Here is a 27,093-nt window from a genome sequence, read left to right as displayed (position 1 = left end):
AATGGGTCGCTTTATTTTATTAATATTTTTTGCCTAGGTACGCCAAAAGTACAACAAATACACAATTGGAAACTGATGGAAAATCTACAATGCAATTTAGGATGGAAAATTAACTTAAAGATTAAAACATCACTGGGATTTAACTGTACAATGCAATGTAGAATACAAACTCCTTCAGAATTCACACAATTCAAAACTGGAACCTCTAAATCTCATTGAAAAAACAATATATTAGGTGGATTTTTGAACTTAATCCCTGGACATTTCATGTTAATTCATCTATAAAAATTGTTCAATAGGTAAACAAAATAGCAATGCAAAAAAACATTAAGGCACATGGACAAATGAAAACCTTCCCCAGTTATTTCCTGAAGCATTGCAAATGTTCAACACAACGTATGAATCATAAACTTCAACAATGAATGGTTCCAATGCCCTCTTTTAGTTACAGTCACACAAATTTTGACTGTCTGGAGTTTTGCTTTCATCTTTTTCCATCATGCGACCTCAGAATTTTTTCATTTTCTTTTTGTGTTTTTTTTTTTATAAAATGCAGTAAAGTACGAAAATAGTAGCGCGCTGATTAAAAACACGTAATGTCCTCTCATTACCAACTTAAGTAGTAAATGGCCACTGGCACTCGCATACGTACCCAAGCGTGGGTTTCATCATACAGAGCAGTTGCCCCTCTAACCAAACCGCCAAAAAGGCGCGGCATTCACCCCTCAAACCTTAGACATCGAGCTGCAAAGAAAGGCATTCATAACGGAAAAGACACGATTCTAGCACAGCTGCAAGGAAGTAAACTTTAAGATATAAATGAATTGATACCGATAAGGCGTTGCTTTAGTGTCATCTGCGGGTTGTATGTGATCCGATCCTGATTGTGTGAAACGACTGGTTGTTAAAAAACATATAATGGCGACAAGCTCACTACATATTAAAACACTCACTTCGTTTTTAACTTTATATTATCCTTTAATACTGGAACTGTACGAATTTGAGATGGTGGTGAATCTAATAGTTCAGCTCCGGGTCTCTGCAACGCAGGAAAATTTTGGCAAACATACTTAGATCTTTATTATGGAAATGCACATGTTTACAAATGTTACAATTCTTTAACATTCCTTACAATGCTCGAATTCCGGTCTGGACTGAACAACTTCGGACTGAAATAAGGATCGTTTTGAAGTGGGGAATGTGGTCTCTTCAAAGAGCTCGCTTTGATATCAATTGGCTGATATAAAATTTCAATAACTTTCAATAAAAATTCACAGCTCAAACGGTATACGCATGGCATGAAAAATGAATAATTAACATATTGAAAACTGTTACTTGCCACATGGAAAGAATAAAATATCATATGCTTAATAAGGATGGAAAGTCAGCAAATTTTACAACAGTAACCTTACCTTTGAATGGCCACTTCCAGGCAGTTGATTATAAGCATACATGTTACTTGGATGTATTAGACGATGACTGACTGATATAGGTGAAACCTGCTGAAAAGTCTGATAGGATGAGTTTAGATTCTGCTGCATTGGGTTATAAGAAGTTGGAATCGCTTGTCCACTGCGAATGGTCTGGATAGGCTGGGCTTGATAGAATGTCGAAATCTGCGAAACCTGAAATCACCAAAATATTGGAGCAAGATGTTTCACTTACAAATTTAGACATGGTTAAACTGTAAAAAAATGGTGATAAATAGAAAAGTAACATTCTGTGCATTGCCATGTGCGTTTGTATGGAATATATGAAAGTTAACAGGACTTATTACCTGAGGGGGATTAGCTGCTCCATAAATATTAGACTGGTCACAGCCCACCTGGCTCGGGCGGGTTAAAACTGGTATGGTCCGGATAGGCATCGATGGGTGCCGGTTGCCGCTTTGTGAGTCCATCTGGTTTCTCGAATGTCGACTGACAGTGGGAATCTGATTTCCACGATTGCCTCCGACTAAGGTGGGAATGGTTGACATGGAGGACTGTGTGGTATTTGCTATCTTGTGCTGTGATAAAGAGCTGTCTACCTTTGAGGAGCCCAAAACTGATATATTTTGACTAAGCATGACCTCATGAGGTGCCATGTTATTAACAGAGTTAACGACGATGGTCCTGGTGATTCCAAATTCTTTTGTATTTGCCTCAGAATGATTTAAATTTGTTGGAGCACTCTGCACAGATGTGCACATGGTAGGCTTTGATGGGGATGTGATCATCGGAGTTTCGGAGTATGACAAATTTGATCTTGCTAACTGTGATGATGAGACCTTCTCTGATTTGCTGATGACCTCCATGGTGGGTGGAGGAGTTGGTGTGTTATCCCGGGTCTCAGATTCAACGGATATCATAGAAACATTATTTAAGGATGAGTTGGCACTAGGAATTGGAGAGTCTGTTCTAACGCAACTGTTGTTTGAGTTATCAATTGATGAACTACCGTTGTTGTCAATGGACATATCTACAGCGGAATTCATTTGTGCCTGTTTGAAATAAAATATAAAAAAATAACTTAACAAAAAAACTAACCAAACAAAAATAACACCCCGATGAAAGAACAAAAAACAACTGACCTTTTTTCTTGTTGACATAATTTTGGATGAGCGAATAGTAGCAGCAACTTCTTCTGGCAGAAATGGAGCAAGCCTACTGCGACGTGCATAGGTAGCTTCAACCTGTAGAAAATGCTTTCCTTAAGGCCTTACAGGTTGCTTGACAACAAGCTGCCAACAGATGAACAATGCTTTCTGTACATTACCTTCATATCTTCTTTGTACACTTTGGAAGTATGCGCTTGGCGGTGAAGGGTATCGGTAAAAGCCTGTGATAAATCATTACAGCACATGGGTATTCAGACTGCCTTTACAAACATATTTTGTTATCATCAGTTGAATAGATGAACAACTACAATTAAAACAGTTTCAGATTCTAAAGGTAGCCATGTTTGCATCACACCAGTGAAACTTTGTTCAAGTAAATGAGAACCTGGATGTCATGAGTTAAGTTGATATTGGTGCTGAAGAGATCCTTGATAAATCGTAATCCCAAAAACCATCGTGTCACAAAGTTGGTCCTATCAGGTATTGAAAATGAGACATTGGTCACAACCATAAATGTACACAATGTCAAAAAATAAATGTCGCAGTTGCTACTAACAGGAGCATTGATCAGGGTCAGGTCTACAATTTGAGTAAGCTCCCAGAATTACTGATGTAATAGAATATGGCAAACATAGATTTACATACCAGAAAAATTAATTCATAACTAAACCAAGGATCCTGATCACCCGTATTGCCTAGCTATGTGAAAGGGAATGATTTCCGGAATTAGCTTATAACCTAAATTTCATATAACATTAAATTGATTAGACTAACCTTTCAACATTTTCTATCATGGTTGAAAAGTGTTGCGAGTATGACTTCTGGTTAATGTGGGCAATCAGAATGTAATCATTTCGTTCCAAATACCCAACTAAAATCCTTATTTTTGACTCAACCAGTCCAGTCCTGCAAAGAAAAAATATGAGAATAATAACATTTTATCACTTAAGTGTAGTGGCATAAAACTAATTATTAGCTATAGTTTAACAGTTTGAAATTGTTTTACCGAAACTAGTTAATAATTATGGTCAGTCTAAACAGACAGAAATCAAATCAGTCGTAAAATGATTGAATGTTTACAAACAGCATTTTACCACAAGTTGAAGTGTTCCTCTGTTTCTGCACTTGCAGTCAATACAATGAAATGTTTGTATTCGTTGAAGAAATTTGGTTTTTCAAATAGCTCACACCATGATGCTTTGTTTTCTTGCACATTCATTGTAATTCGATACGCTTCAATAAATTCCTACCAGGTAAAAAAACATATTCAAACTTATTATGTATATATAGTTAGTGCAATAAAAAAGTTAGAAAATGTTAGCAGCACCAAACAGCTGGTAATGTCTAGCAAAGTTTATTGCCAAAATGCTCACAAACATTAAAAGGACAAGTTAACAAAATAGCTAGTGGTGTCACACTTACCCCTTTCATTACTGTGAGAGATGATCGAGTGACGTTATATGTTGAGTTTTGTTGAGGGTAGGCAGGAGTGATAATAGGCATAAGATGAAGACGATCAGATGGGTTATAGCGTGGATCCCACACCGGCAGATTAAGTTGATTGTTTTCATCTGGTTGTTTTAATAAGACTGGTTTTGGCCATTGCCTGTTAAAATATTATGAATTCTGAACTGAATGCACGTAACAGAAGGACAAGCGGCTATAATTTTTGCAGCGAAGTTTAAATAGTTTTACCAAATAAATTCACTAACGTCATACCCCAACACACAATCTTAATTCGTTTCTGGGGGTCATTAGAGTTCTGTAAAGTACCCAAGTAATATTTCCCGCAACAAGCAACATAAAGTAAATCATTTCTATCCCCTTTCATTCCGAAAGAATCAAAATGTGTCAATGAACAATTTGCAATATGTACACCAGCTATGTAATCGTAGATGGACCTCTCTAAATATCGCAAGAAGACTAAGAGAGCTAAGAGAATTAGCTGAGTAAGAGAACTAAGCAAGCAGTATACCATAGACATCTTAGGTTCTCTTAATTGTCTTAGTTCTATTAATTTTCTTTGCGGTATTTAGAGACTTCCATTGTAGATTGCAAAATACATTATGGACTTTTGCCTATGCACTGTTAGTCTGTTACGTCACTAAGTTTAACAGGACTAGCCGGTGGTTTTGACAAACAGGCCAGTTGGAATAAATTCTACTATATGACTTATCTATAGTTATTTCTGTCACACATGTATGGACTCTTTATTAGCCTCATGCACAATTGTTTTGATACAGTTTTATACAAAGAAAATCTAGTCCACAAAGTAGGTTACCATTGAGAAAATAGCCAAAAGAATCGATGAAGCAAAGTGGAGGCAATGGCATTCGGATAAAGTTGACAAGTTCTCGCAACAAGCATGGCCCATGAAACACCACCCAGATAACCAAGCATATTGCTGTATATCCCTCTATCTGGTAAGACAGATATATATGTATTAAGAAAAACGTTTAATTGATAAGCTTTGGTAAACCAAGGTTTTGCAGAATTATTTTTTTTAATCGTAACCTACTTTTTGCCCACAGTTTTATGGCACGTAAAGTAAGACGGAAATTTTCCTTATTTGGGACAAGATGAAGGATTTCATCAGTAACTCTGCACCCATTTAAGCTCCTTATGCAACGTATGTCGAGATTCTTTAACAAACTATCATTGCGTAGATCTTGATCATCTGGTATAACTTGTAAAGCCAGTCGCGAAAAAAGAACATCAATCTTCAAAGAATACAAATGCTGTGAGTGACTAACAAAAAGCATGAAAATGCACAAACTACTGAACAACTTATGGTCACTCAATGATAAAAGCACATAGCTATAGTTATTCTGATGAATTTTAATATACGCAATAAACACAATTGTGTATAAATACATAACATACAGTAAACGCCAAGCAGCATGTGCCATTGGAATCTGTCTTCCAATACGAATATGGAATAACCTAATCAATTTACACGGAAACAGTTTCTATCAACGTCAGGTGATATAAAACACTTTAAATATAAGATTTCAATTGTCCTTCTAAATACAGACTACAGATAGTTTGTTTCTAATTGACTAACCCTGTCATCACTGATGATAAATTATAATGTAGGATAAACTGGAGGTAATTATCGTAACAGCAAAAAATACAACCACAAACCAGTAATTCTTCTAAATAGTTATTAATAAGTACATAATCACTGAGAAAATAAAGTTAATACTCCATCCATCGCTTAAATGGTCTCAAGGCTAACAGAAAAAAGTTTTACCAAAGTACACAAGTCTTTTTTAGCAACAGACATACATATTTAAATCTGTGTTTCTTGAAGCCTGTTCTGCATTTCTACACTTTATATCTACTCCACTAAGCAATTATGTGAGCTGCAACATAGTGTGCGCATTATAACATACATAAACAAATTGCTAGTGCACTTGCAATAAACAGCATTTTGTAGAACTTTCAGACACAGTTTCAAACAGTTTTTATACTACTTTGTTTGTGTGTCTACAAGTAAACTAAATTAAAGGCATGTTAAGTTAGATACAGTAGTCGCTTTCTAAAAATAACAACAATTATGCGAAATAACACCAACATAGTCCCATGCCTAAATATATAGCCTAAACATAACATAGTCTAAACATAGCAACACAACATAGCCTAAACATAACATAGTCCCATGCCTAAATCGCTTGTTGACTAATATATGCAAATATATATATACGTATATGATAATCTTATTTAAGTGTTTTTCTGGACTTGGAAGAAAACTTTCATACAAAAAACAACAATAAAACTTCTCCGACACAAACAAAGGGACAACAGTGTTTGGTGTTTAATGCTAGGAGCATAAAATTCTTTTCAAATGCTTAAAGGGAGGAACAAGTCCAAAAACAAATTGATCTTATAAGAAAGAACACTACTCACTGAACATTCTGGTAAAATTGTTTTGAAAAGTAATTCTTAGTTAGGTAATCATAAGCAAAAGAAAATCGTAAAATTGGCTATGATTGTGACGTATATCAAGGCTATTGTGATGTCATACATAATCACAGACAACATTCAAAAATTTAGCTCTACCTACTGTATATCACGTATGACTTGTATGTATCTGTTATAGCTGTGTAAATAGCTCTAACTGCTAATAGCTTGATTGGTGACAGCCTAGAGTCCAACCGCAGCAGCGAGTACGGTTTGGAGTAGCCTTTGCAGTCCAGAAGATACCGTATTTTCACGGACGCAAATGATTGGGTTACCATATTATTTATGTTTAAAACAATCGTAATTTATTCAATTACAAAGCTTCATGCTGTTAATTTCTTCACACGACGCCTAATTGGTAGGCTAAACTCCTATGACTAACTCGCAAGCAAAGCAACAGCATGTAGTCAAGTAAATTGACTAATCATGAAATGATAAAAGCTTTGATATACGACACAGAGAAGGCCAAAAACTGAGACATTTTGCAATTTTCTTTTGCCGATAACTACCTAACTACTGTACAAACTATTTTTTTAATATTTTACCAGAATGTTCAGTTAATAGTGTTATTTCATATAAGATCAACTTGTTTTTGAACTTGCAGCTCACTTTAAATGCATACTTCTTACCTCTATATCAGAGAACTTTAACTTAATTACTGGAACAAAAGCGTCTTCAATTGCCTGGACACAAAAATGCTTTATTACTGTACATAATGTTCAATGTAATCTAAACAGCTATGTAGGGTTTACATATATTTCCAAAATAACTTTTTCTGAAACAGATTAAAAGATGATACAAAAGTGTTTTTGCACTATAACAACTTATAAAAGTGCGTGTCTTACCAAATACAAAAATTCGAAGCATGTGTAACAAGTTGATAGTTAATCAAATATATGTGAATGCAAAATCTTAGCCCTTCAGCTTCTTTTGATTATGAAGCTGCACAATGCTTACAAAAATGATCAGAAATTGATTTCTATGGCAATGACAGCATTAAGTCGCTCTTACAAATTTTAGTGAGGAAGAATTAGTGGACAATGCAGCTTGTAACTTGGCTTTAAAACTATTCAAAACATATTCTTCAATGAGCTTCACAATTTTATCAGATCTTTTAGTTTGCGCTGGACAACTCTTTGAAACTAGTTACACAACATTACAAATAATCTTACCCTCGGCTCTGAGACTTCAGGACAATCTTTCAACAGATTATAAAACGTTGAAAAAAAATCACTTCTATTAACATGTCTTGGTACAACACACAGGGTATCAATATCTGCTCCTCTGGCACAAACTCCGAGCCTGTATGAGCCAAACGTGTACAGTTTTCCACCAGAAGAATCAATTAATGATTGCGGAAGTTTCTGTTGATTGAACAAAGATATTTATAAAATGTATGAATTCAGACCTCAATTGCAACCTCTTTAAGAAATTAAATTTTAAGTGGAGGCAGCAAATTCAAATACATATTGAAAGTATTGCATAGGCTTCCAGTATTATTACCAAAATGGTCCAGTTCCAATTTGGCTATATTATTATTCAGTTACTTCTACTGCAAAGGGTCTAAATTGAACATATTGGTGACGCACTGTACTAACTTTCTTTACAAACGTTTACTTCTTTGAATTGTTACGCGCAAACTCTGCTTGTGTTACAATGTATGATCATAAACCTAATAAAACCATACTTACCCTTTCTTCACTGACTTTTACTACAAATTTTCTAACCAACTCATTTAATTTTCCAAGAACAACATGGCGTTTCTCCATTTCCTCTTTTGCTTCAAATACACCAAATGGTTCGATGACCTCTCGTAATTTTTGGGTCAAAATTTCATCTTTTGCCGTGGGACCTTGCATACTGATGGGCGACGTAATGCCATAAGCTTTATTGGACTGTTGATCCATGACTACAACCAAGTCTGAATTACACTAAGCATGCATGAAATTTACAATACTAATATTAACTTCAAATACACTGGTGCTAATATTATGCTCCTAAATACTATAAATTGATGAAGCAATCGTTATTCAACATAAAATGTTTTATGCATATACTTATATATCAATATATAATTTATAACTGTGTAAATAGTTAAATATGTAAGCCCATGACACCCTTCCATCCAATATGCAGTGTATATTGAGTTTGGCCTTTGTCTTTTTTAACAAATAAATCATCACGCTTAAACACAAATCTTTTTCCTTCAAACAAAAATACTGTAGAATGGGGCAACTTTGAACGATTATGCAACAATGTGGTCGAAGGTAGCAAAATAGTTTAATGTAGAAACATGACACTCTGAATAGCAGATGTAGATATACAAAAAGTCAAGGACATCATGACAAAATCATGATGTCAACAGCTTGTGCTGTCATGCCACATATTCGTCATGCCACATGTCATGTCACATATTCCTCGATATTTCAATTGTCATCCTCTTTTAATGGGTAAATTGTATTCCTGATTAATAATTTTCCACGTTGGTAAAAATCCCCTATACCATAAGGGTCAAAAACAAAAGAAAAATGCATATATCAGAAAATGCCCAAGAATAAACTCGACAACTCTGGCTTCACAAGTATATACAACAATTCATCGCTGAATTTAACTAGTGCAAAAGCTTTCCTTAGATCAAGGATAAAGATTCCGATATCATACTGTACACCATGATCGATAAATGAACTCGATTGGAAAACATAGCAATTTTTGGTGAAAAATCATTCAATCAGATACAGACATTTTACAAAATAGTTGGCATTGAAGACTTAAATCCTTGTTTACTGGTCATAAACTAGCGTTTACTCAACTAAATTTGTCTTGATTCTTGCAAATTGGATTGAACTTGTAAATATTGGGTGTACATATTGATGAGTTTCGTGCACGCGTGCGCCACACTACTGTATACTGCAGTATGTATAATTGCATATGACAAAAGTGTATAGTACATGAATTTAATCTTCCCACCTTTCAATCAAATCTGTGTTAAAATTTTGGATAAAAAATACCTTGGTTTAATAGGATATATATCTTAGTGACTGCGCTGACACTAAAATTTAATCTTTCTCTGACTGTATATTACCGTATTTTATGTTTTTGCCGTAAATCCTTGCCACACTTGCCTGTCTTACTTGTGGTAATTACCATCGCTGCCAATACGTTTGCAACCGCCTACCACGACACAAATTTTTCGTCCACCATAATTAAAGCAAAACCTAAGGAGCAAAAATTATTAAATTAGGTCTACTGTAGTATAGCCCATTGCCCTGTAAACTACTTTTTTTGATGTATTATATAAATTATGTTAGACTAACATTTTCCTAGTTCTTAAAAACTGCAAAAAAGCATATGTACATATGTGAAATGATTATTACACTGGCGTCCGTTTACCGAAGTTGCAAGATCACAACACTGTAATCAGCAGATTTTCGCTAATGGGTTTAATACTCTTGTTTTGGAAAAGGGAAACAAGAAACTCGGTGGCGTAGTGGTTAGCGATTGGCCAAAGTGGAAAGTGTGGCACCTTCACGCATGAGATTCACCTTCATGCATGAGATTCATCAATGTGCACGCCAAACTTTTTTATCTTCATGCCCAATTATTAGTGATGGCCAAGTAGAATTTCAAATTCACAGGTATTCGAATCCAAATTGTGTGGTTTAACGAATCCTGAGATTCGAAAATGCTTTGTTACATAAAGCCCACTTACGCTTTTCTCATTCCTGCAAGAACGAATGACATATGCATATGAGCCAAAGTGTTACTTTTTTCTTGTTTATTGTTTCAACATTATTCGTTTACACACTCTTAAGCTGTGCTTATTGTTGCAAGTGGATAAATAAGAACAGAGAAGTTCAGTTGCGGTGACATAGTGGCCTTACGCTAATTAATTATCATGCATTGGACGCATGGCCAAGACGTGATTGATCCGGCGCAATTTCAAGGTTTTTTGCTTAAGTTTTCTATCGTTACTCAGGTACTGTCAGTACCTTTTCACTCGTCAAGCTTACCCTTTGTCCAGGCAATAAGAGGAAAAAAGATGTGAAATACCAGTATTGAAACAGGCAACCGTTGCACAGACAACTAAACATAATATGTGGTAAGGAAAAACATTAACTACATTCCCAGTGACGCATTGTTTAAAAACAAAACATCTGTCATAAAACTTCGAGTCCAAGCATGCAAACACTAAAGACATGTTTGTAGAATGAATGCAAAAGCCAAAACAGTAGAACACATTTTATGCTTTTATTCATTCGACGTTCAAGTCACAACTCTCAACCTTGTGCTCAGAAGACGTATTGTAAGTGTATCATTAAAGAAACATTTACTTTACATTATAATTTTGTGGAAACAAGAAGTACGATATAGAAAGAATTTTGAGGACATTTACAGTTTTAAAACAAAGTTGATGTCTAAATAATACATTTTAATTACGCCGACCGTCGCTAAATTTTTTTGGACAAATTGCAAAATTTGCATTCATTCATTAGATGTACTGTAGTATGCAACAATTTTGCTCGGTAGAAATAGGTACAGCGTATAAGCCCACTGCTGCTTTTTTAGGCTTGCATAAGTGGGCTTACTGGCTTATAAGTCTATAGTACGGTAGTTTTTGGCGTTTTTAAACAACAAAGTTTAAAAAAATCTGTTGCTAAGTGCTGGATTATACAACTCACTAGAAATGCAACGTTTTGAAATAAATTCTAGAATTGCCTTCTCTGTTCTAGAAACCATTAGTATTCTACTTTGGTTATCCCTACGAATTATTATATACAAACAAAAAAAAGTTTCTTATTTGATTGCCAAGTCATAATAAATAAACAAAGTATGGGGGCTTTAATGCATGGCATCACTCCAAAATCTGCACATTTGTACACACGATTTCTTGTCAAAAACTGCCGTATGTGGTATGGTCGGTCTGATTGGCATCAATTGCTGGAGGTTTTGGGTTCGAACCTTGTCTATTTATTGTTCAAATTTATTGTTGAGGTAATTTAGTCTTCTGAGATGTGAAAGTTGGGGTCATAAACTATGTCACTTTAAGTTTAAAAAATGCATGTATTTCATTAAGCAGCCTATATAGCTTAGTAATTTAATTCAACATTTAAACATAGTTTTTAGTTGATTTACACCAGGGGTGATGAACCTATTCACTGTTGCGGGCCACTTTGTCAGTTTCAGCTGAGTAAGCGGGCCACACAACTTTTTAGTCATACTATGAAATCTTTTAGAAACGAAAAAAGAAGTTGTTCATTAACATCTGCATTCTGTCTTTTCTTTGATAGAGACATTGAAAAAAAATTGCCAATTATGGTTGAAAATTAACAGAATGACAAAGAACAACTTAGAAAGAAAGTATTGTAAGCAATGTTCCCTCTAAGCTGCGCGCGTGCGCAAATGCGCACTGCTGACACGGTCTCCGCGCACAGAAAATCTGTGCTGCACACAAGAAAAAAATCCAACCTGAATTAAAAATAAAATAAACGCATAATAATGGCCACAGTGCGCACGTGGCACGTCTGATGTTGCTCACAGTGGTCCAAGGGACCGCTCAGGGAGTTATTGTGTTTGCTCAGACTCGTGAAAAATTAGAGGGAACGTTGATTGTAAGTGTGTTTCGTGGCAGTTGCATACCCGAGATAAATTTTAAGCAAACTGCACACTTGAGTTTGTAAAATTAAACAGCCGCCTAATAGCTTAAATTTAACTCAAACAACCATCCGTTCCAATGGTATATAGTCTTATGCTGCGACCTTGCATGTGTAGAACCTGCCAATGCGAAACAATTATGTTGTAGTTTAAGGGACCACGAACGAAAAGTTTATGCAGCTTATTAGTGTATATAATATTCGACTATGGGTAGTTTGTTTCAACGGTTAAGTCCAATCACGACGATGCTAAGGACAAGACACAAAGTAAAAACATTATCATATAGCAGAGAAAAGGTTACAATCACCGCTGTTAAAAATGTTTAAAATCATCGATGCGTGATGAATAAGCAAAGCTGGCTTCATCCATTGAATCATCACGATTGACTGAAGTTCGATTAGAATGGATGAACATTTATCCAGCTCACAGATAGCGAGAGATTGACAGATAAATTGGGTCTAGTATACAAGTGCACAACCAAATGACGATCACAATTTGAGTAGCTGTTGTCTAGTATACAAAGGCCTCCTGTGATTGTGAACTTGTATGTACCATACTAGACCTGATAAATTTTCATGCCCAGCCAAGTTACAAAATGTGTTTGCTACGAAATGCACTGGGGAAAGATAGAATAGGGGCACACTTAACTGACCGCTGCACACCTGAGTTAGCATGTCTGCATACCCGAGTTCTCGGCAAATCCGGCCTTAAAATATAGACCGCATCGTAAGTTGAAAATTGGCATAATAGGCCTATTTCAATTCACATACTAGCCTAATTGCCGTATTCGGATTTTCATACTTTAGTAAAAAAAGTGTTTGCTTTATTGGTTACCGAAGTAGGAAAATACCAATTGCGTAACCGGCTAGCCGTTCACTGTAAGTAATTCTTTCACATCTCGGGAATCGGCAACCGGCAAAATAGACGATTAAATTAAACTAGCCTAGCAAGCTTAAATATTGAAGTATCTGCTATTTATAATAACTTTTGCCATGAATTACAGAATTACTGATAATAATCCCTGTAAAAAATTACAATTTACTGAAGAAAGTTTATAAAATGTTAAAACTAGCTATCTGATATTCAATTGTTGCTTAACTCTTTTATGGCGAGAAGATGCAATTGTCGAGAAACTAGGCTAATCTAGTCAAAGAAATCAGACAACGAACCATAGTAAAAGTTCACACTTGATTGCTGACATATGTCCAAGCCACGTCACAAATCTAAAAGCCTAATATAATTAATTATATTATTATCAACAATTAGCCAAAAACCTACGGTATACAAATTACAAACCATCAACTCCCCATATTATTTTCAAAAGTTACCAAAAATTGCAAAACTCTAGGATATGAAATGACCAAACAAATCACGCAAACCATACTAAAAGTTCCAATTTGGCACTTGACTCACGTCCATACTACCATACTAAACCACGGGCCTAGTTTATTTTATCACCAATTTCTCAAAAAACTATACTAAATTACATGGAACCCAAATAAACTAAATTATACGGTACTAGTTCATGCAAAACAGCTTATTACTGCTGTTCCTTCGGTAACGAATTGAGTACGTAATTTTCAATTTCACTATCTTCACCTAATCTGCTGTTTACCCATTGTCTCCTGAAGTTGTCAAGTGCAAGTCGAGTCTTTTGGAATAAGTGATTCAAATTTTAAGCCGAATCATTTGAGTAATGAAACTTAAATCAAGTCAGTGGATATCTAAAGTCAAGTCAATTAATATCCAAAGCCTTTACAGCAGTGGTTCTCAAACTGTGGTACGCGTACCACTAGTGGTACGCGAGAGCTTTTTAAGTGGTACCGCGTACCGCTGAACATGATTTTCGATGTGCTGTGAGTAATGTGTTGCCCCGGATAGACAAGCTTGTGCAGAAGAAACAGTTGCTTCTATCAAATTAAATTGCGTTTTCTTGCTATTCATTGGTGTTATGGTATAGTAATAACGGTAATAACTAATAAATACCGGTACATTTGAGTAAAATAAGTCATTCAGGAGCCAGGTGGTACGCAGTATAGCAAAAAAAACGAACGAGTGATACGCGATCGCAAAAAGTTTGAGAAACACTGCTTTACAGGAAAGAAAAATACCATTTTTGTTAACAAAAATCGCTCAGAATTTGTAAAAACTTGCCCCGTTTTCTCCCGGTCCGCGTTCGTAAAACAAACAAACGTAATTTTAAGTTATTACACTTTAATATGTTTAAACAAAAGATGGTTTACGGTAATCGTGTAACGTCATCAACAAGAACTGACTCGTGTCAAGCCATTTGTGTAGTTTTTTAGAAACAGAGGGCTGGAGTACTGTCTCGAGTCATTCCGATTCTCCTTTCTAGTAAGTGGTACGTGCGTTAACCATGTTCGTATGGCAGCTATATAACTTTCTGCAAGCTTCTTCCGTGCCCACCAGAAATTTTTCAACCTTTCATGTGACAAAGCATCGAGAAGCGCAAGTAAGCTGTATTATATATCCAATTATTCATATACAGTATATAAAAGTTTTGGTTTTGATTAATACTATTACACATTTCCTGTAGTGATATACTTCACTCCTAGTCAGTGATGTACAGAGCCGAGCGCCCGAATACAATACGAGACCGGGCCAGATGAAAAATTTAGGCCCCCAAAAAAGTTTATCATCTCTTTCCTAAATGCATGATTAATAAACGATCGCGAAGTTTGCACACTAGTGTAACATTTAAGCACAACTGTTTTTGAACACTGCCATTTTGCACAATTTGTGACTTTGTTATTTGTAACAAAAATGAAGTAATTCTGAATGTACATTATCTAGAAACGTCTTCGATTAGTTTCCATTGCATTTTGGTAATATGTAGAAAGCTAATGTTCTGTTACCACAAGAAAAATTTTTGTTTGCTATACTTGGCCCGTTTATCAGTCATAAAAAAATAGCAGTTTGTATTCGTCCTGTGTATCTGTTCGAGATATCAAAATACCAAAGCATTACTTACCTTACAGCTACATACCTGGATGTTCGCAAACGTATATTCATTGAATTTCTTTCGTATAACACTCGAACAACTATTTTATTCTCGATCATTGGCGCAGATGAAATATTACGGATGTAATTTCTTGAGAATTCGTACCTATTTCTCAAGTCATTCTTCTATATATTCTTCAGCTCAAAATGCAATTTTCAACTTGGGGTTTAAAAAAAAACATTTTTATTACAGCAAATCGGTTAAGGTTGGGTTGGGTTGCAGCAACAGAAAATACTACTGAACAGTCCAATATTATGTAGCTTGATATTGCATCAATTGAGTGAACTTTGCGTGAGTATAAAATTAGGGAGTCTTATTAACGATGAACTTTTTTAATTTTCACATCTTCCCAAGGCAAAAATTATTAATTTTTAGTAGTATAGAAGAGTCGTTATAGTTGTGGGAGACAGCAATTTAAGAACGTGAAGTTTGTGCAAGACTTGTCAGTTGGCATATTATTTCCTAGGTATAATCACAGAATAAATACAAAAGAATTGCACCTAAAACACAACACAAACAATGATTTGTAACTCCTTGGCCGTAGTAAAAGTACCTCACAAATCACGACCATGACAATTGACTGCACGTTTTATAAAACATTCGTCTCTTGTAGACCTATCTGCAAGAATTTGCGCAACCAAAAATGTGGACACTATAGCTCTTGCTTGTCGTTTTCATTGGTTATTGTTTCCTCTGTGGTTGACTGTTGAGAATCTTCCGCTGTCAAATCATGAAAAGTCGATTGGTAGCAATAAAGTACGAATGTATGAGTAATGGTGCATACAAAACGAAATGATCAGCGGCTTGATAACATGTTTTACCTCTTGACTGCGTTTCATCAGGAGTGTCTGCAGTTGGTGGGCTCTCTTCTTGTGATTCTTCCTCTGATGCAGGAGATTCAGTTCCATCTGCAGCTTTTTCCTCATCAGCAGTCGTTGGTTCTTCTATTGTTGTTCCATTTACAGTCGTTGTATCTGATAAGAAACAAAGAAAAATATTGTCAAAAATAACATGTAATCTATTACCCATTGCAATACATGTAAGTTGATATAGTAACTTGCTTATTAATGATATGGCTGTCTCACAGTAATATACTAAATATTCAAACCTGCTTCAGTGGTCGTCTCATTTTTCTTTTTCCCTTCTGACGTTTTCGGCTTGGCAGTTTTGGCTTTATTGATAAGATACTGGATCTGCAAAAAGCAAGGCATTTTTCGTGGTCATTTGCCCGATCCTTATCTCCATAAGCCTAGGCAACAAAGCTATTGTTAGTTATTCACCTCTCTGTTTAAATCAATCATTTTTGAACGAAGATCTTCTGGTTTAAGAACTGGATCGTCGTAAGGTTTTAACTTCTCCTCTTCTTTCATTGTCTCATTTTTCCAAGACTGGTATGACAAAATAGGTAGTTAAATAAAAGGATAGCAATTCGGCGAAATAATAGAATACTGCCCAAAAGTTAAGTTCATGACCAACAAAAAATATATAAACTCACAATAGTACTGTTCAGCAAATCTGTTAATGTTTCAATTTCAACTGGTGTATAAATTTGTGTGTCTTCGGGAAGCATTTTTACAGCACTGAGGAAATGTAAGGAGTAATTGAAAAGACCTTCCATATCCTGAAAATATAAGCTTCTGGTTTCATTTCGAGATGACATATTCCAAAGTATACTGCATATGTCATTAGTTCAATTTTTTTTATGATTTCAATGTGAAGTGCTTATTCCTACTTGCAGTAAGGGAACTACATCTTGTCTTTGTTTTACTCTCGCCAGCCAGGGCCTGGCAATCTTTTTAAGAGCATCACGTTTCTCGTCGTAAATCTAGGAAAGTAATGGAGAAATTACTTTAGCTTTGAAAAAAAAAATGAAGTACGAAAAAAGTTGCATCCGATCTTAATATACCAAAAGATACCAAATTTGCAGCAACAGGACCAATGCACTTATCATGAAATAATATGATGTACAATAAATCGATGCCATGAAACTACAATCCATACTTCAGCAGCTGGTTCCCCCTCTAACTCATCCAACCAATCGGATGCTTCGTTGATGGCAGCAGTTATCACCTTACTCTCCTCTTCTGTCATAGCTTCTTCATATTCAGTCTAAATGAAAGGGAAAAGGCGTTAAACTTTTATTGCCTGTGAGCCCAAAGGTACTGCATTTTTGTTTCATTAAAATACCTGAAACAACCTGTCTCGTTTGTCATAAATCCAGGATTCTAATTTGTTGAGCGCCACCTCACGGGCAAGCTTGAAAGCGTCTCTGTCTGCCAATGCTTTTAACCTGAAACAACAAAACAGCACAATATGTTTTAGAACATTGACAAGCTTTAAATTTTAATATCCAATAGCAATGACTTCTGCACCAATACTTCATAATGAATGGCAAAACTTACTTGTCAAGTGATTCTTTCTCGTGATCACTTGCGGGCACTGCATGATCAAATCTTGTCACAAAAAAACCAATTGGTTCGCTATGCTTTACTTTAACAGACTTCTTCACAAGTTTCTTTGTTACTGCAAAGAAAATAAAAAATATTCAAACTTTAAAACATATTGCTATATTTAATATCAGCATAAAATTACCATTTTTTGTAGAGCTTTCCGGCGTTTCATCCAATTTAGGTGCTTCTTTTTTGTCATCAGAATTTTTATCTGCTTTCTTTTCTTCACCTTCAGACTTGGTTTCTGTTTTCTCAGAACCATCTGCATTGTCTTCTGAACAGAAACATGGTGAAAAACAATGTTAAAATGTTTATTATCACAAACATTAATATGTACAGTTGTACACCCAGAGCAGCAGATATTGTTACAATAACCTAATTAGTCTACTTCGCCAAGTAATAAAACACCAAACAACAAATACAGGAATGGATCAAATACTGCAAAACGTGACGAAACAACAGAACGTGCGGAATTTAAAGTCTGGTTACCAGCTTACGGGTTAGTTTATTAGCATAGCACTATTTCGTGCAACTTGGGCAAACTAAAGCCAATAAACACCAAATACCTGGCTTGGTATCATTGGCTGAGTCTGAACCTCCACCAAAAAAATTAGATATGCCGTCTTTGATTTCTACAAGTCAAATGTAACTACTTTTAGGCTATTGCATCAAAATTATGATAGCAATAGGCGACTAATCACTATGAAACCATTTAATGAAACTAAACACCCATGAGACTAAATGTACTAGGTGACACCAAATTCATTTTAAAATTTCATAAAGTTTACTTTGTAAAGTTGAGTCCTCGTCAGCTTCTTCAGTCACATTTTCTTCCACAGTTTTGTTTCCTTCATGAACAGACTCAACCTGTAGGTCAGTAACAATTACAAATTGCAATTTCAACACAAAAAAATATTCCAACTGATGTAAAAATAACTTTCATCACTTTAGATATTTTCCTGTTTTTAAAACATAATGTGGATGCATTCTTCAAAACTGAAAAAAACGATTCCGAAATTTAAAACTAAAAAATAAAGTTGTAAATATCATACACTTTCAAGATTTAAAATTCCACTTTCATCCATTCGGAAATGAGCCTTAATGCCCTTTGCTTCTGTGTCTTTGTTGTTTGCATATTTTTCATGCGCCTCTGCAACTCCACTTAGTTCCACATGAGATATATTCAGGTCTTCAAACATGCTATGCAAAAAGTAAATTTCTAATGACAATCACAAATAGTTGAATTGTAAATGGCAGTTGGAGCTTGAGGCATTTCTAAATATAACATTTGTTTTAAAATAAGCTTTGAAGCCTGCTCACCTTTGGTCTTCCTCATGCAAATATTTTAAGGCTCCATAATTTACACTGAAGTTGAAATTGTTGTAAAACCTAAAATATATTTAAAAATCATTAAATAGCAATAACTGCAAATCATAATGGGTGGGAGTTAAGCAGTTTTGTAGGAATATTATTAATAGTACCGAAAATTCAGTCACCTGTTAAATGTTATAACTTTGCGCTGAGGATATGGATTGTTCCTCTGAAACAGAGTGCGTTTGACATGCTTTACAGAAGTACTACCATCTTCCTCTGTTGTGTAACGATCAAAATCAACCTGGCATGTAGCGTTAAAACTGTTAAGTGTCTTAAAACTATTTATTGTCTAAATTAGATGAACATTACTTCATATAATTCTTTTGTTTTCCAGCCAGCTGACAGAAAGAGAAAAAACATCACAGTGATAAAAGAGTTGATTAAACAAAACACCAACTAACTTTCATCACTGTGATGTCTTCACCTCCAACATAACATAAAGCAAACAAATTGGTAGTTTAAGAAAGCATACAGTGACTTATAGTGCCTAGGGCATAACAGCGCCAAAAAATCCATTCACTGTCACATACAACCAGAGTGATTTGCTTTGTTAATGAGTTAACATGTTAATTTTCTAGCCTGGATGACAAAAGATCACTGATTGGTAAAATAAACTTGATCAATATTAAATTATTAGCACGTAACTTCACTGATCAGTGATCACCAAAAAGGTGTCTATTATCAACCAGCCTCAATTCCATGGACACTTGTATAACTCGAAGTAAGGTAATTCGTCCCTTCAACTGAACGAGCTTCCACAATAATTTAAATCAAAAATGGGGTTGGGCAAATAAAAGAATGAAGTAGAATTTCATTTCTAAAGCTAGACATTACAAGAGTAGAAAATTTTTTTTATATACGGTGGCATTACCACTAAAGCACAATAAAATATTTCCGTGTATGTGGTACTAAAGTTTATACCTCTATGGGATAAACCGCTCCTGATTTAACATGAAACGTTTTCACTTTGAAAGCATTGGAAACTGCAGCTGCCTGATATGATGCACCAAGTGCTGCTGCTTCATCTGCATTAATACTTTTTCCAAGATCGGTCCTGAATTGATACAGAGTAGATAAAGTCATTTAAACTAATTCCAACATGATATCGTGATTCCCTTAGACATTTCATAATTTAAATACATCTATGGAGTAGAAATAAAAATTAGAAACAAGTGGAAATATTTGCATACTTTCCTGATTCCTTTAGAAGAATTTCTTGTACCTTCGGCACACGGGTTCCACCACCAACCAGAAGGATCTGGCTGATTGAATCCTGCAAAATTATTCAAATTAAGACATTGTTTGGATTAACTTAATTACATGTAAAGCAGTGTTGAATTTTGATATTAAAGATAAACTTTTGCAATTACCATTGTTAGGTCAGCTGATTTTAAGGCATCTCTCATAGGTTGAGCCACTCTATCCCATAAATCTGAACAAGTTTCTTCGAATTGTTCTCTGGTGACTTTCACACGAAAATCTTCTTCATCAATCAGGCCTTCAATCTAAACAGATGACAAGACTTATTTACAATCAAAGTAACAATGCGGTGACCTGCTGCAATGTTGTGATAACCTATAGTTAGGTTTTTTACCTGAGCAAAGTGGTCAACATTTGCACTGAGAACCTTCTTCAGTCTTCTTGCTTCCTTTAAAAGTTTTGCCATAGCTCGTGGATTTTCCGTCACATCTTTTGAAGTTTTCTTGTTTTCATTAAATAGCTACAAAAATCAATGCCAGAATCTATTGAGAACTTACCACAAAGTAAGTCATTGCATCAGAGTCAAATTAATTTCTGAACTCTACCAGTACCTTTACAAGCAAGTCTCTTAATCTCAATTCCATTTCCAAACCACCTAAGGTCCTGTCGAAGCCCATCCCTTTCACTGAGAGTTGAGGATCTTGGATTCCATTCACTTTCACGACCTGATAAGCTAAGTGACAAGTAGGCGAATTAATTTGTAAAAAAATTCACTCAAAAATAACATTGTTAAAGGTTATTTACTAAAAATGGAAATGTTTTTACTATCCTGGCTCTAGTGCTGATTAACTCCCAACATTTTGTTCCAAGTGTTTGAGTTGGTTACAAAAAAATATTAACCACAATGAATTTACCAATTATGGAAGCCTTGGTGCTGAAAGCACCCATGTCATAAAACATGATGTAGGTAGTTGATGCGTTGATGTCGTTTCGTCGAAAAACTCCATAATTCAGAGCAGCTGCAAACGAAATTGAGTCGGTCATCTATTTGTCACATGAATAAAACACACTTAGTACCATACGCTTCACCTGCAGTGTTGTCATCCATAAGTTGTGAAACTTTTAACCCTGCAAGCTTAGCGGCATACAATACAGCTTTCCTTTCCGCTTGAGTGAAGTATGCCGGAATGGTAATTACGCAAGTGTCAATTGGTTGCTCTGAAAGTTAAGTGAAGATAAAATCAATCTTTCAAGAAATTAAACTTTGCATAAAATCAATAGAAATCAAAATAATGAATACAATAGAAATGTGAAATATGTTTTTTAAGATCCATACGAGCATATTCTTCTGCCAATGAGCGAGAGTGATTGAGGATCATTGCCACCAACTCCTCTGGCGTGTAGTTGATGGATTTGTCAGCATCATGCCTAAAAAGGTTTTTAAGGGCACACTTGACCATGAGAGTTAAAACAGCACGAGAGGTTAAATTCAACTTACACAAAGGTGACAGTGCCTGTTTCAGGGTCTTCTTTAAGGTCATAGTATGGAAATCGCTTCTGGAATAACTTTACCAAAGGGTGATTGAGTTTTTTTCCCAGAAGGTCTTGCAGGTAAAGGTAGACTAACTTGGGAAATCGAACGCCCTGCAAAAAATATATATATGTAGTTTGAAGAACAAATGTATGCATATACGATGGATTGCAAGTAGAACTTAAAATAACAGAACTTCTAACTTTGCCAACAGCAGCACTTCCAAATTCTCTTTCATCGTTACGCAATGATACTCCAACTTCAGTTTTTCTTTTAGATTCCCTGTCAAGGAAAACATATATAGAAGAATCTCTTTACATATGATTTAATTGCCACAACCTGTAATTTTTTTGTTTCTTTTTCATATTTTCGGCAGATTTCACACCTCTGTGTATGAAAAAAATTTACTGCACAATTGTTCCTAGGTAGTAATAGCAAGAGTTAAATATAAACATTTCAATACATATAAACATGAAGTAAAACTTCATTATAACGCAATCATTAGGGTTCATAAAAATTCATTGCAAAAATAGCGAATTCACGTTGTATCAAGATGATTGAAAAAAAAAATATATATATATATACCGTATTTTACGGACCATAAAGCGCAATTTAAATCCTTTTTTTCCTCATAAATTGATCGTGCGCCTTATAAGCCAGTGCGCCTAATGTATGGATCAAGTAGTGCTTTATTGCCTACACTCAAAACCAGTACCGATACTATTATTATATAAATAAACCACCGTCTTACACAATAAACTACGGTAAAAGCAACTAGCAACCGTGATATTCACTAGGCTCATTTTTTCTTTTGCTCATTGTACTATTGTGACTTGCTTACATTTATTACGTAACAAGTAAACTTTTATTTCTCAGCTTCCGGTTGTCATCGGCAACTCGTTTTACATAAATTGATAAAATAAACTCGTCTAGATAAATTGATCGTGCGCTTTATAGCCCGGTGCGCCTTATGTATGAACAAAAAACTAATCAAAGCAATTTATTGACAGTGCGCCTTATAATCGGGTGCGCTTTATGGTCCATAAAATACGGTAATCTAAAGGGTTCGAGTGCAACGCTAGAGTATATCAATTTATCGAGTTAAATCTGATTTTGCAATACATCGAGGCATGTTGTAACAAAGTTTTGCTGTATACCGGTGCATGCGAAATGACACAAAAAGAGGACCCACTTGTTCAATACAATCTCCATTGGCACACCAGGTTTTACGATGGCTATTTTCATCCATTCTGATCCCAAGTCAATGGACATTACAGCCACCCCGCCTATGTAAGAATACACAAATTATGCATGAATTAACATATCACAAGTTCTAGCTTAAGTTGATAATTTTATCATAAAGTACTCCATTAACAAAAATGTAAAAACCTAACTATTAAAATGTAACTTACCACATAACGAGTTGTACAAAAGAAATGTGTTTAGAAGCAAAAATCCCACAAATAATTGCATAGTAGAAACTCTCTGGCATACAGTTAATGAACTACAAATATTAAAATCTTAGTCTGTAAGTGTATTGCTGAAAACAAAAATCATCAGTTTGTTTCTGCTGTCCTAGAATATAAATAAACTAACCGAATAAAAATAAAGTGACTATTTTGCCGTAACTAGATCAAGCAGCCCATTGGGCGGATAACAGTTTTTTGCAAAGGGTCAAATTGAAGGATAATGAAAAGTGTATAGGCCAGACAATTAATTATATAGTTGTATATGTAAGCTACATGCATATAAACCAGTGGTTCCCACTTTTATAGCTCACAATCAAATTTTGCATTTGAAGATAAAGACGTGACCCACCTCAAATCATTCAAATTGACTGATTAACGAACATGGAAATATAATGTGGCGAAATATATTAAGATGCTAGTCAATAAATTAAGACGTCAATCATTAAATGGCCGTTTTCGATAACTCACCATGCGATGGATACAGTTGGGACCAAAATGTACTGAATGAGCCAGACTGGAGAGCATGGCAGTTTTCGCCAAGACCTTGGGGGTCTTAAAGCAAAATTCTGGTGTGCACTGTGACTCGTGGACCAGTGTATATCCAGTGTTTGTGGTAAACAAGGAGCAACGTTTTATTATAGATAATGGAGAAAAACATAGTTCCTTTTTTAGAGAGATCGCTCTTCTCCTGATATGCAACATCATTTCCACCAAATAATCTCGGGTGTGCCCATCAATAGGTTAATTTCACAAATGCTTATTGCAACATTTCTCTCAAAAAGTGATAATTTAGTTAGCACATTGAAATTTAGATACAATAAAGCTACTGCTCAAACACGGATTTTGTAATAATAGTACAAGCTATTGCAAATTGTCAATCTAATCGTAATTTTTTTCTTGTCTCACTGCAAGCTTGTTATTGGTTAATAAGTTGGCTATCTGAAAATAGGTTTACTAAAAAGGGTCCCCCATCCTCTGAATGGCAAACCTCCTGTGATCAAAAAGCTCTTTTCCTCTTTCTGAATTCATGTAATTTTATTTAGGCTACTTTCATTGGCTCAGCCGTCAACAGCTATATGACAAACAGTAAAATTGTTCGCATCTTCACCCATTGTGAAGAAAAACATTTTTTTACGTTTCATCATTCATTGTCCCCATCAAAAACCAAAAATCAAAGTCTTTCGTTATAGGCTGCGTTAAAAATGTTAACACTTCATTTTCTCAAAATTGAGTTCCTGCTTTAAGAAAGACGCCAAAATAGGCTAGAGTAAAGCTGGTTAAAAAATAGGACGTCATACGTTATCACGTTAAATCCTAATAATAAAAAACATAGACAAATAATCCAACAGGTTAACGTTAACCCTTGATCAAACGATGCAGAATCCCACTTTTGTAAAGCAACTCTTACTTGTGCAGAAGTGTCTTTTAAAGCTTTAACTTGTGTCTATAACAACATGTTTAGCCAACATATTCAAATCACGCTAAAATTTTTGAAAGCAAAGTCCAATGACACTCTGACATGCCAGCATCCGTTCTTCTCCAACCCAGAACAAACGCATAAGGATAGACATTGTAGCTTAGTGTACACGTCAGCACCACTTTGACTTTTATGCATGAGTAACAAAACTTCGCTTTTCCTATAAAAAAACAACTTGATTTGTGCGATTTCCCAGTTACAAAAAGGGTTAGGCTAACTGTATAAAAAGGTTTCCTACTTTTTATCAGCGGCATTCATTCATACACCAGGCAAAATGTGGTTGGTTCATATTTGTGTGACGTCAGAATAAACTCCAAGTCATGTTGAAATATCCCACACGTTTAATATTAAAGGTAACATGGCCAAAAATCCAGTTATCAACTATATTTTAGAATTGATAAGGGATTATCTTGCGACAGCAAACGACATTCTTTGTTATGTTTATGTTAAAATTAACTTAATAATTGATAAGGGTATGACAAATTTTAGTTCGTTTGTGTATTACAGTAGAATTCGCCTATAGTGACACCTGAAGGGACCGCGGAAAAAGTGTCACTATAACATAAGCGAAGTGTCACTATAGAGTATAGACGAAGTCAAGGTAAAATGGCCGCAGATGACTACAGTAGAACTCGCATATAACGGACCAGTCGGGACCAGAGAAATTCGTCCGTTATATGCGATATCCGTTATATACGACGTATTTTACATTGTTTTCCTCAAAGGGCTAGATGCTAGATCGACAAACTATACAATGACAATCAACCTGGCTTATGCGGAGAGAACTGAGATCACAACTCACAAGAACAAAAGCCTGGAACTAGCCTAGCAGCCACAGTAGCCTACGCTTTTATCACATCACAATTATGAAGCCTGCTCATAAACGTTTTCTATGATCTTGCTTGCGCATGGAAAAAGTATATATTATTGCATCACAAACTAACGAGTGTCCTTATACGGAAATTTTTGAGCCCAAGGGACAGAAATGTGGTGTCACTGTAAGCAAAGTGTTCTTATACACGAAGTCACTAAAGGCGAAGCCATTTCTATGCAAAACATATGTCACTTTGCAACTTTTATTGGACTTTGCAACAGGTGTCACTATAGGCGAAGTGTCACTATAGCCAAAGTCACTATAGGCGAATTCTACTGTACTTGTGTGAAGTATTACACAACAAACACATCTGTCATAATGACTGCGTATGCTGGCGTCTATTGTTACAATATGAGCGAGGACGATTGATGGTTGATAACTTGTTTTAATTCTGTTTCGATTGTATGAGTTCTCATTTCTCAAACGGCGTGACAATGCTGTTTGTTGCTTAAATTCTGTCTATGCATATTACTAAATTATAAAGTTCCCATTTCATTTATTATCAGACACAAAGGCTTCCACCTTCGGGCAAATCTTACTGAATGTTACATTGCGCAGTAGTAACCAGTGAAATCAATCACGTAAAAAGGAAGGATTGTAAACATTACATCGGTATATATATGGCACATCAGTTCAAGCGAGGTAATTTATCTGAACGTCATTAAGGAGAATTCAAGTCCGGTCAACAATTGAATTGCAAAATCCCAAAATAAAATTTCAGCATTTCGAAAACAATTCGTGACTCGGGACATAACCGTCACAAAGGCAAATACATTACATAGAAAAAAGTTTCTTGTTAAAACAGGCAGCTATGGACGAATATTGTCGACCACTACATTGTAGCCTACAGGTGCAATATGCGATCAAACAGAAAAGACAGTAATGAATCACAGGAAACGTATGCGAAAGTACTAAAACATAGAGAATTCACGTTTTCTTATTAGGAACTGTATGTTGGGAACTAGGAACTGTATTTAAATAGATTTAATAAATTACAGGTGGCTGGGCGCAGGAAGAACTCTGTCAGTAGGTTGTCAGGATTCAAGGGCCCACCCTGATCTTCATTGTTTGCAGGGCAATCATTAGCTTTTCCACATTCAAATCTCCATAAAAGCTTGCGTCCTCTTCACCGACTAGTGATAGACTGATAGGGGTTTTCACCTCTGTTATTTTCAATCACGAGGTAGCCTACGTGAATGTTCGGTTGTGGTTTTTGAATTTTCCATTGCGCTGTGGAGTTTGCAGACACTTTTGTGGTGGGTGTTGCTGATTTGGTTTGTTTAAGATGTTCCATACTTTTCTGCTAGAGTGCTTCGTGTCATTTCCACCTGAGACTTTGATTTTCTTATCGCCTCTGCTTGCTGCACTTTATTTCATTTTGCTATTTTTTTTGTTTATAATTACCTAACCAAGAATGATTTTTCAAAACTATGAGACCGGAATATTCAGTGTTCTTTATAAAATGAATTTGTTTTTGGACTT

At 35.4% G+C, this 27,093-nt stretch overlaps 2 protein-coding genes across 7 annotated transcripts; both read right to left on the bottom strand.

The window, feature by feature from the left end:
* Position 1: 1 nt before the first annotated feature.
* LOC143461715 (poly(A) polymerase beta-like) lies at positions 2-8,595 on the bottom strand. Of its 4 annotated transcripts, XM_076959549.1 has the most exons (17): positions 8,254-8,595; positions 7,735-7,926; positions 7,192-7,245; positions 5,118-5,319; positions 4,881-5,019; positions 4,022-4,205; positions 3,694-3,845; positions 3,374-3,505; positions 2,985-3,072; positions 2,758-2,820; positions 2,573-2,674; positions 1,778-2,482; positions 1,413-1,625; positions 1,133-1,237; positions 954-1,039; positions 832-880; positions 2-744 (listed from the first exon to the last, which is right to left on the bottom strand). In XM_076959549.1, exons 1-16 carry the CDS (start codon positions 8,467-8,469, stop codon positions 853-855), a joined length of 2,661 nt encoding a protein of 886 aa, XP_076815664.1. In that variant the 5' UTR covers positions 8,470-8,595; the 3' UTR covers positions 2-744; positions 832-852. The 4 variants fall into 4 exon arrangements, with proteins under 4 accessions (XP_076815664.1, XP_076815663.1, XP_076815667.1 ...); XM_076959548.1 differs by having other exon boundaries at positions 2-880; XM_076959552.1 differs by lacking the exon at positions 8,254-8,595 and having other exon boundaries at positions 2-880; positions 5,118-6,188; positions 6,265-7,245; positions 7,735-7,829.
* Positions 8,596-15,396: 6,801 nt separating this feature from the next.
* LOC143462759 (hypoxia up-regulated protein 1-like) lies at positions 15,397-23,357 on the bottom strand. 3 transcript variants are annotated; one of them, XM_076961019.1, is made up of 27 exons: positions 23,204-23,357; positions 22,984-23,077; positions 21,995-22,073; positions 21,759-21,904; positions 21,597-21,688; positions 21,350-21,478; positions 21,175-21,279; positions 20,872-20,993; positions 20,655-20,780; positions 20,431-20,565; positions 20,251-20,333; positions 19,982-20,114; positions 19,183-19,301; positions 19,007-19,075; positions 18,739-18,886; positions 18,475-18,553; positions 18,253-18,318; positions 17,829-17,960; positions 17,639-17,759; positions 17,424-17,526; positions 17,238-17,345; positions 16,969-17,061; positions 16,732-16,857; positions 16,517-16,624; positions 16,345-16,429; positions 16,058-16,210; positions 15,397-15,956 (listed from the first exon to the last, which is right to left on the bottom strand). In XM_076961019.1, exons 1-27 carry the CDS (start codon positions 23,262-23,264, stop codon positions 15,889-15,891), a joined length of 2,883 nt encoding a protein of 960 aa, XP_076817134.1. In that variant the 5' UTR covers positions 23,265-23,357; the 3' UTR covers positions 15,397-15,888. The 3 variants fall into 3 exon arrangements, with proteins under 3 accessions (XP_076817134.1, XP_076817135.1, XP_076817137.1); XM_076961020.1 differs by having other exon boundaries at positions 17,829-17,957; XM_076961022.1 differs by lacking the exon at positions 18,253-18,318.
* Positions 23,358-27,093: the final 3,736 nt, after the last annotated feature.

Source organism: Clavelina lepadiformis, chromosome 6 (assembly GCF_947623445.1).
Source record: "Clavelina lepadiformis chromosome 6, kaClaLepa1.1, whole genome shotgun sequence".
In the NCBI taxonomy this organism is placed as follows: Eukaryota; Metazoa; Chordata; class Ascidiacea; order Aplousobranchia; family Clavelinidae; genus Clavelina; species Clavelina lepadiformis.
The sequence above is the reverse complement of the archived record's forward strand: the minus strand, read 5'-3'. Positions and strand labels throughout refer to the sequence as shown.

What these genes read in the sequence shown, in the direction of transcription:
- LOC143461715 (XM_076959548.1), bottom strand. Translation starts at nt 8,469, where the DNA reads ATGGATCAACAGTCCAATAAAGCTTATGGCATTACGTCGCCCATCAGT. An exon ending in CTGAAGTCTCAGAGCCGAGG is followed by an intron (nt 7,246 to 7,734) that starts GTAAGATTATTT and finishes TTTTGTGTCCAG; the next exon opens with GCAATTGAAGACGCTTTTGT. An exon ending in TAAAGTTCTCTGATATAGAG is followed by an intron (nt 5,320 to 7,191) that starts GTAAGAAGTATG and finishes TATTCTTTGAAG; the next exon opens with ATTGATGTTCTTTTTTCGCG.
- LOC143462759 (XM_076961019.1), bottom strand. Translation starts at nt 23,264, where the DNA reads ATGCAATTATTTGTGGGATTTTTGCTTCTAAACACATTTCTTTTGTAC. An exon ending in ACAGGCACTGTCACCTTTGT is followed by an intron (nt 21,689 to 21,758) that starts GTAAGTTGAATT and finishes AAACCTTTTTAG; the next exon opens with GCATGATGCTGACAAATCCA. An exon ending in ATGTTGACCACTTTGCTCAG is followed by an intron (nt 20,566 to 20,654) that starts GTAAAAAACCTA and finishes TCATCTGTTTAG; the next exon opens with ATTGAAGGCCTGATTGATGA.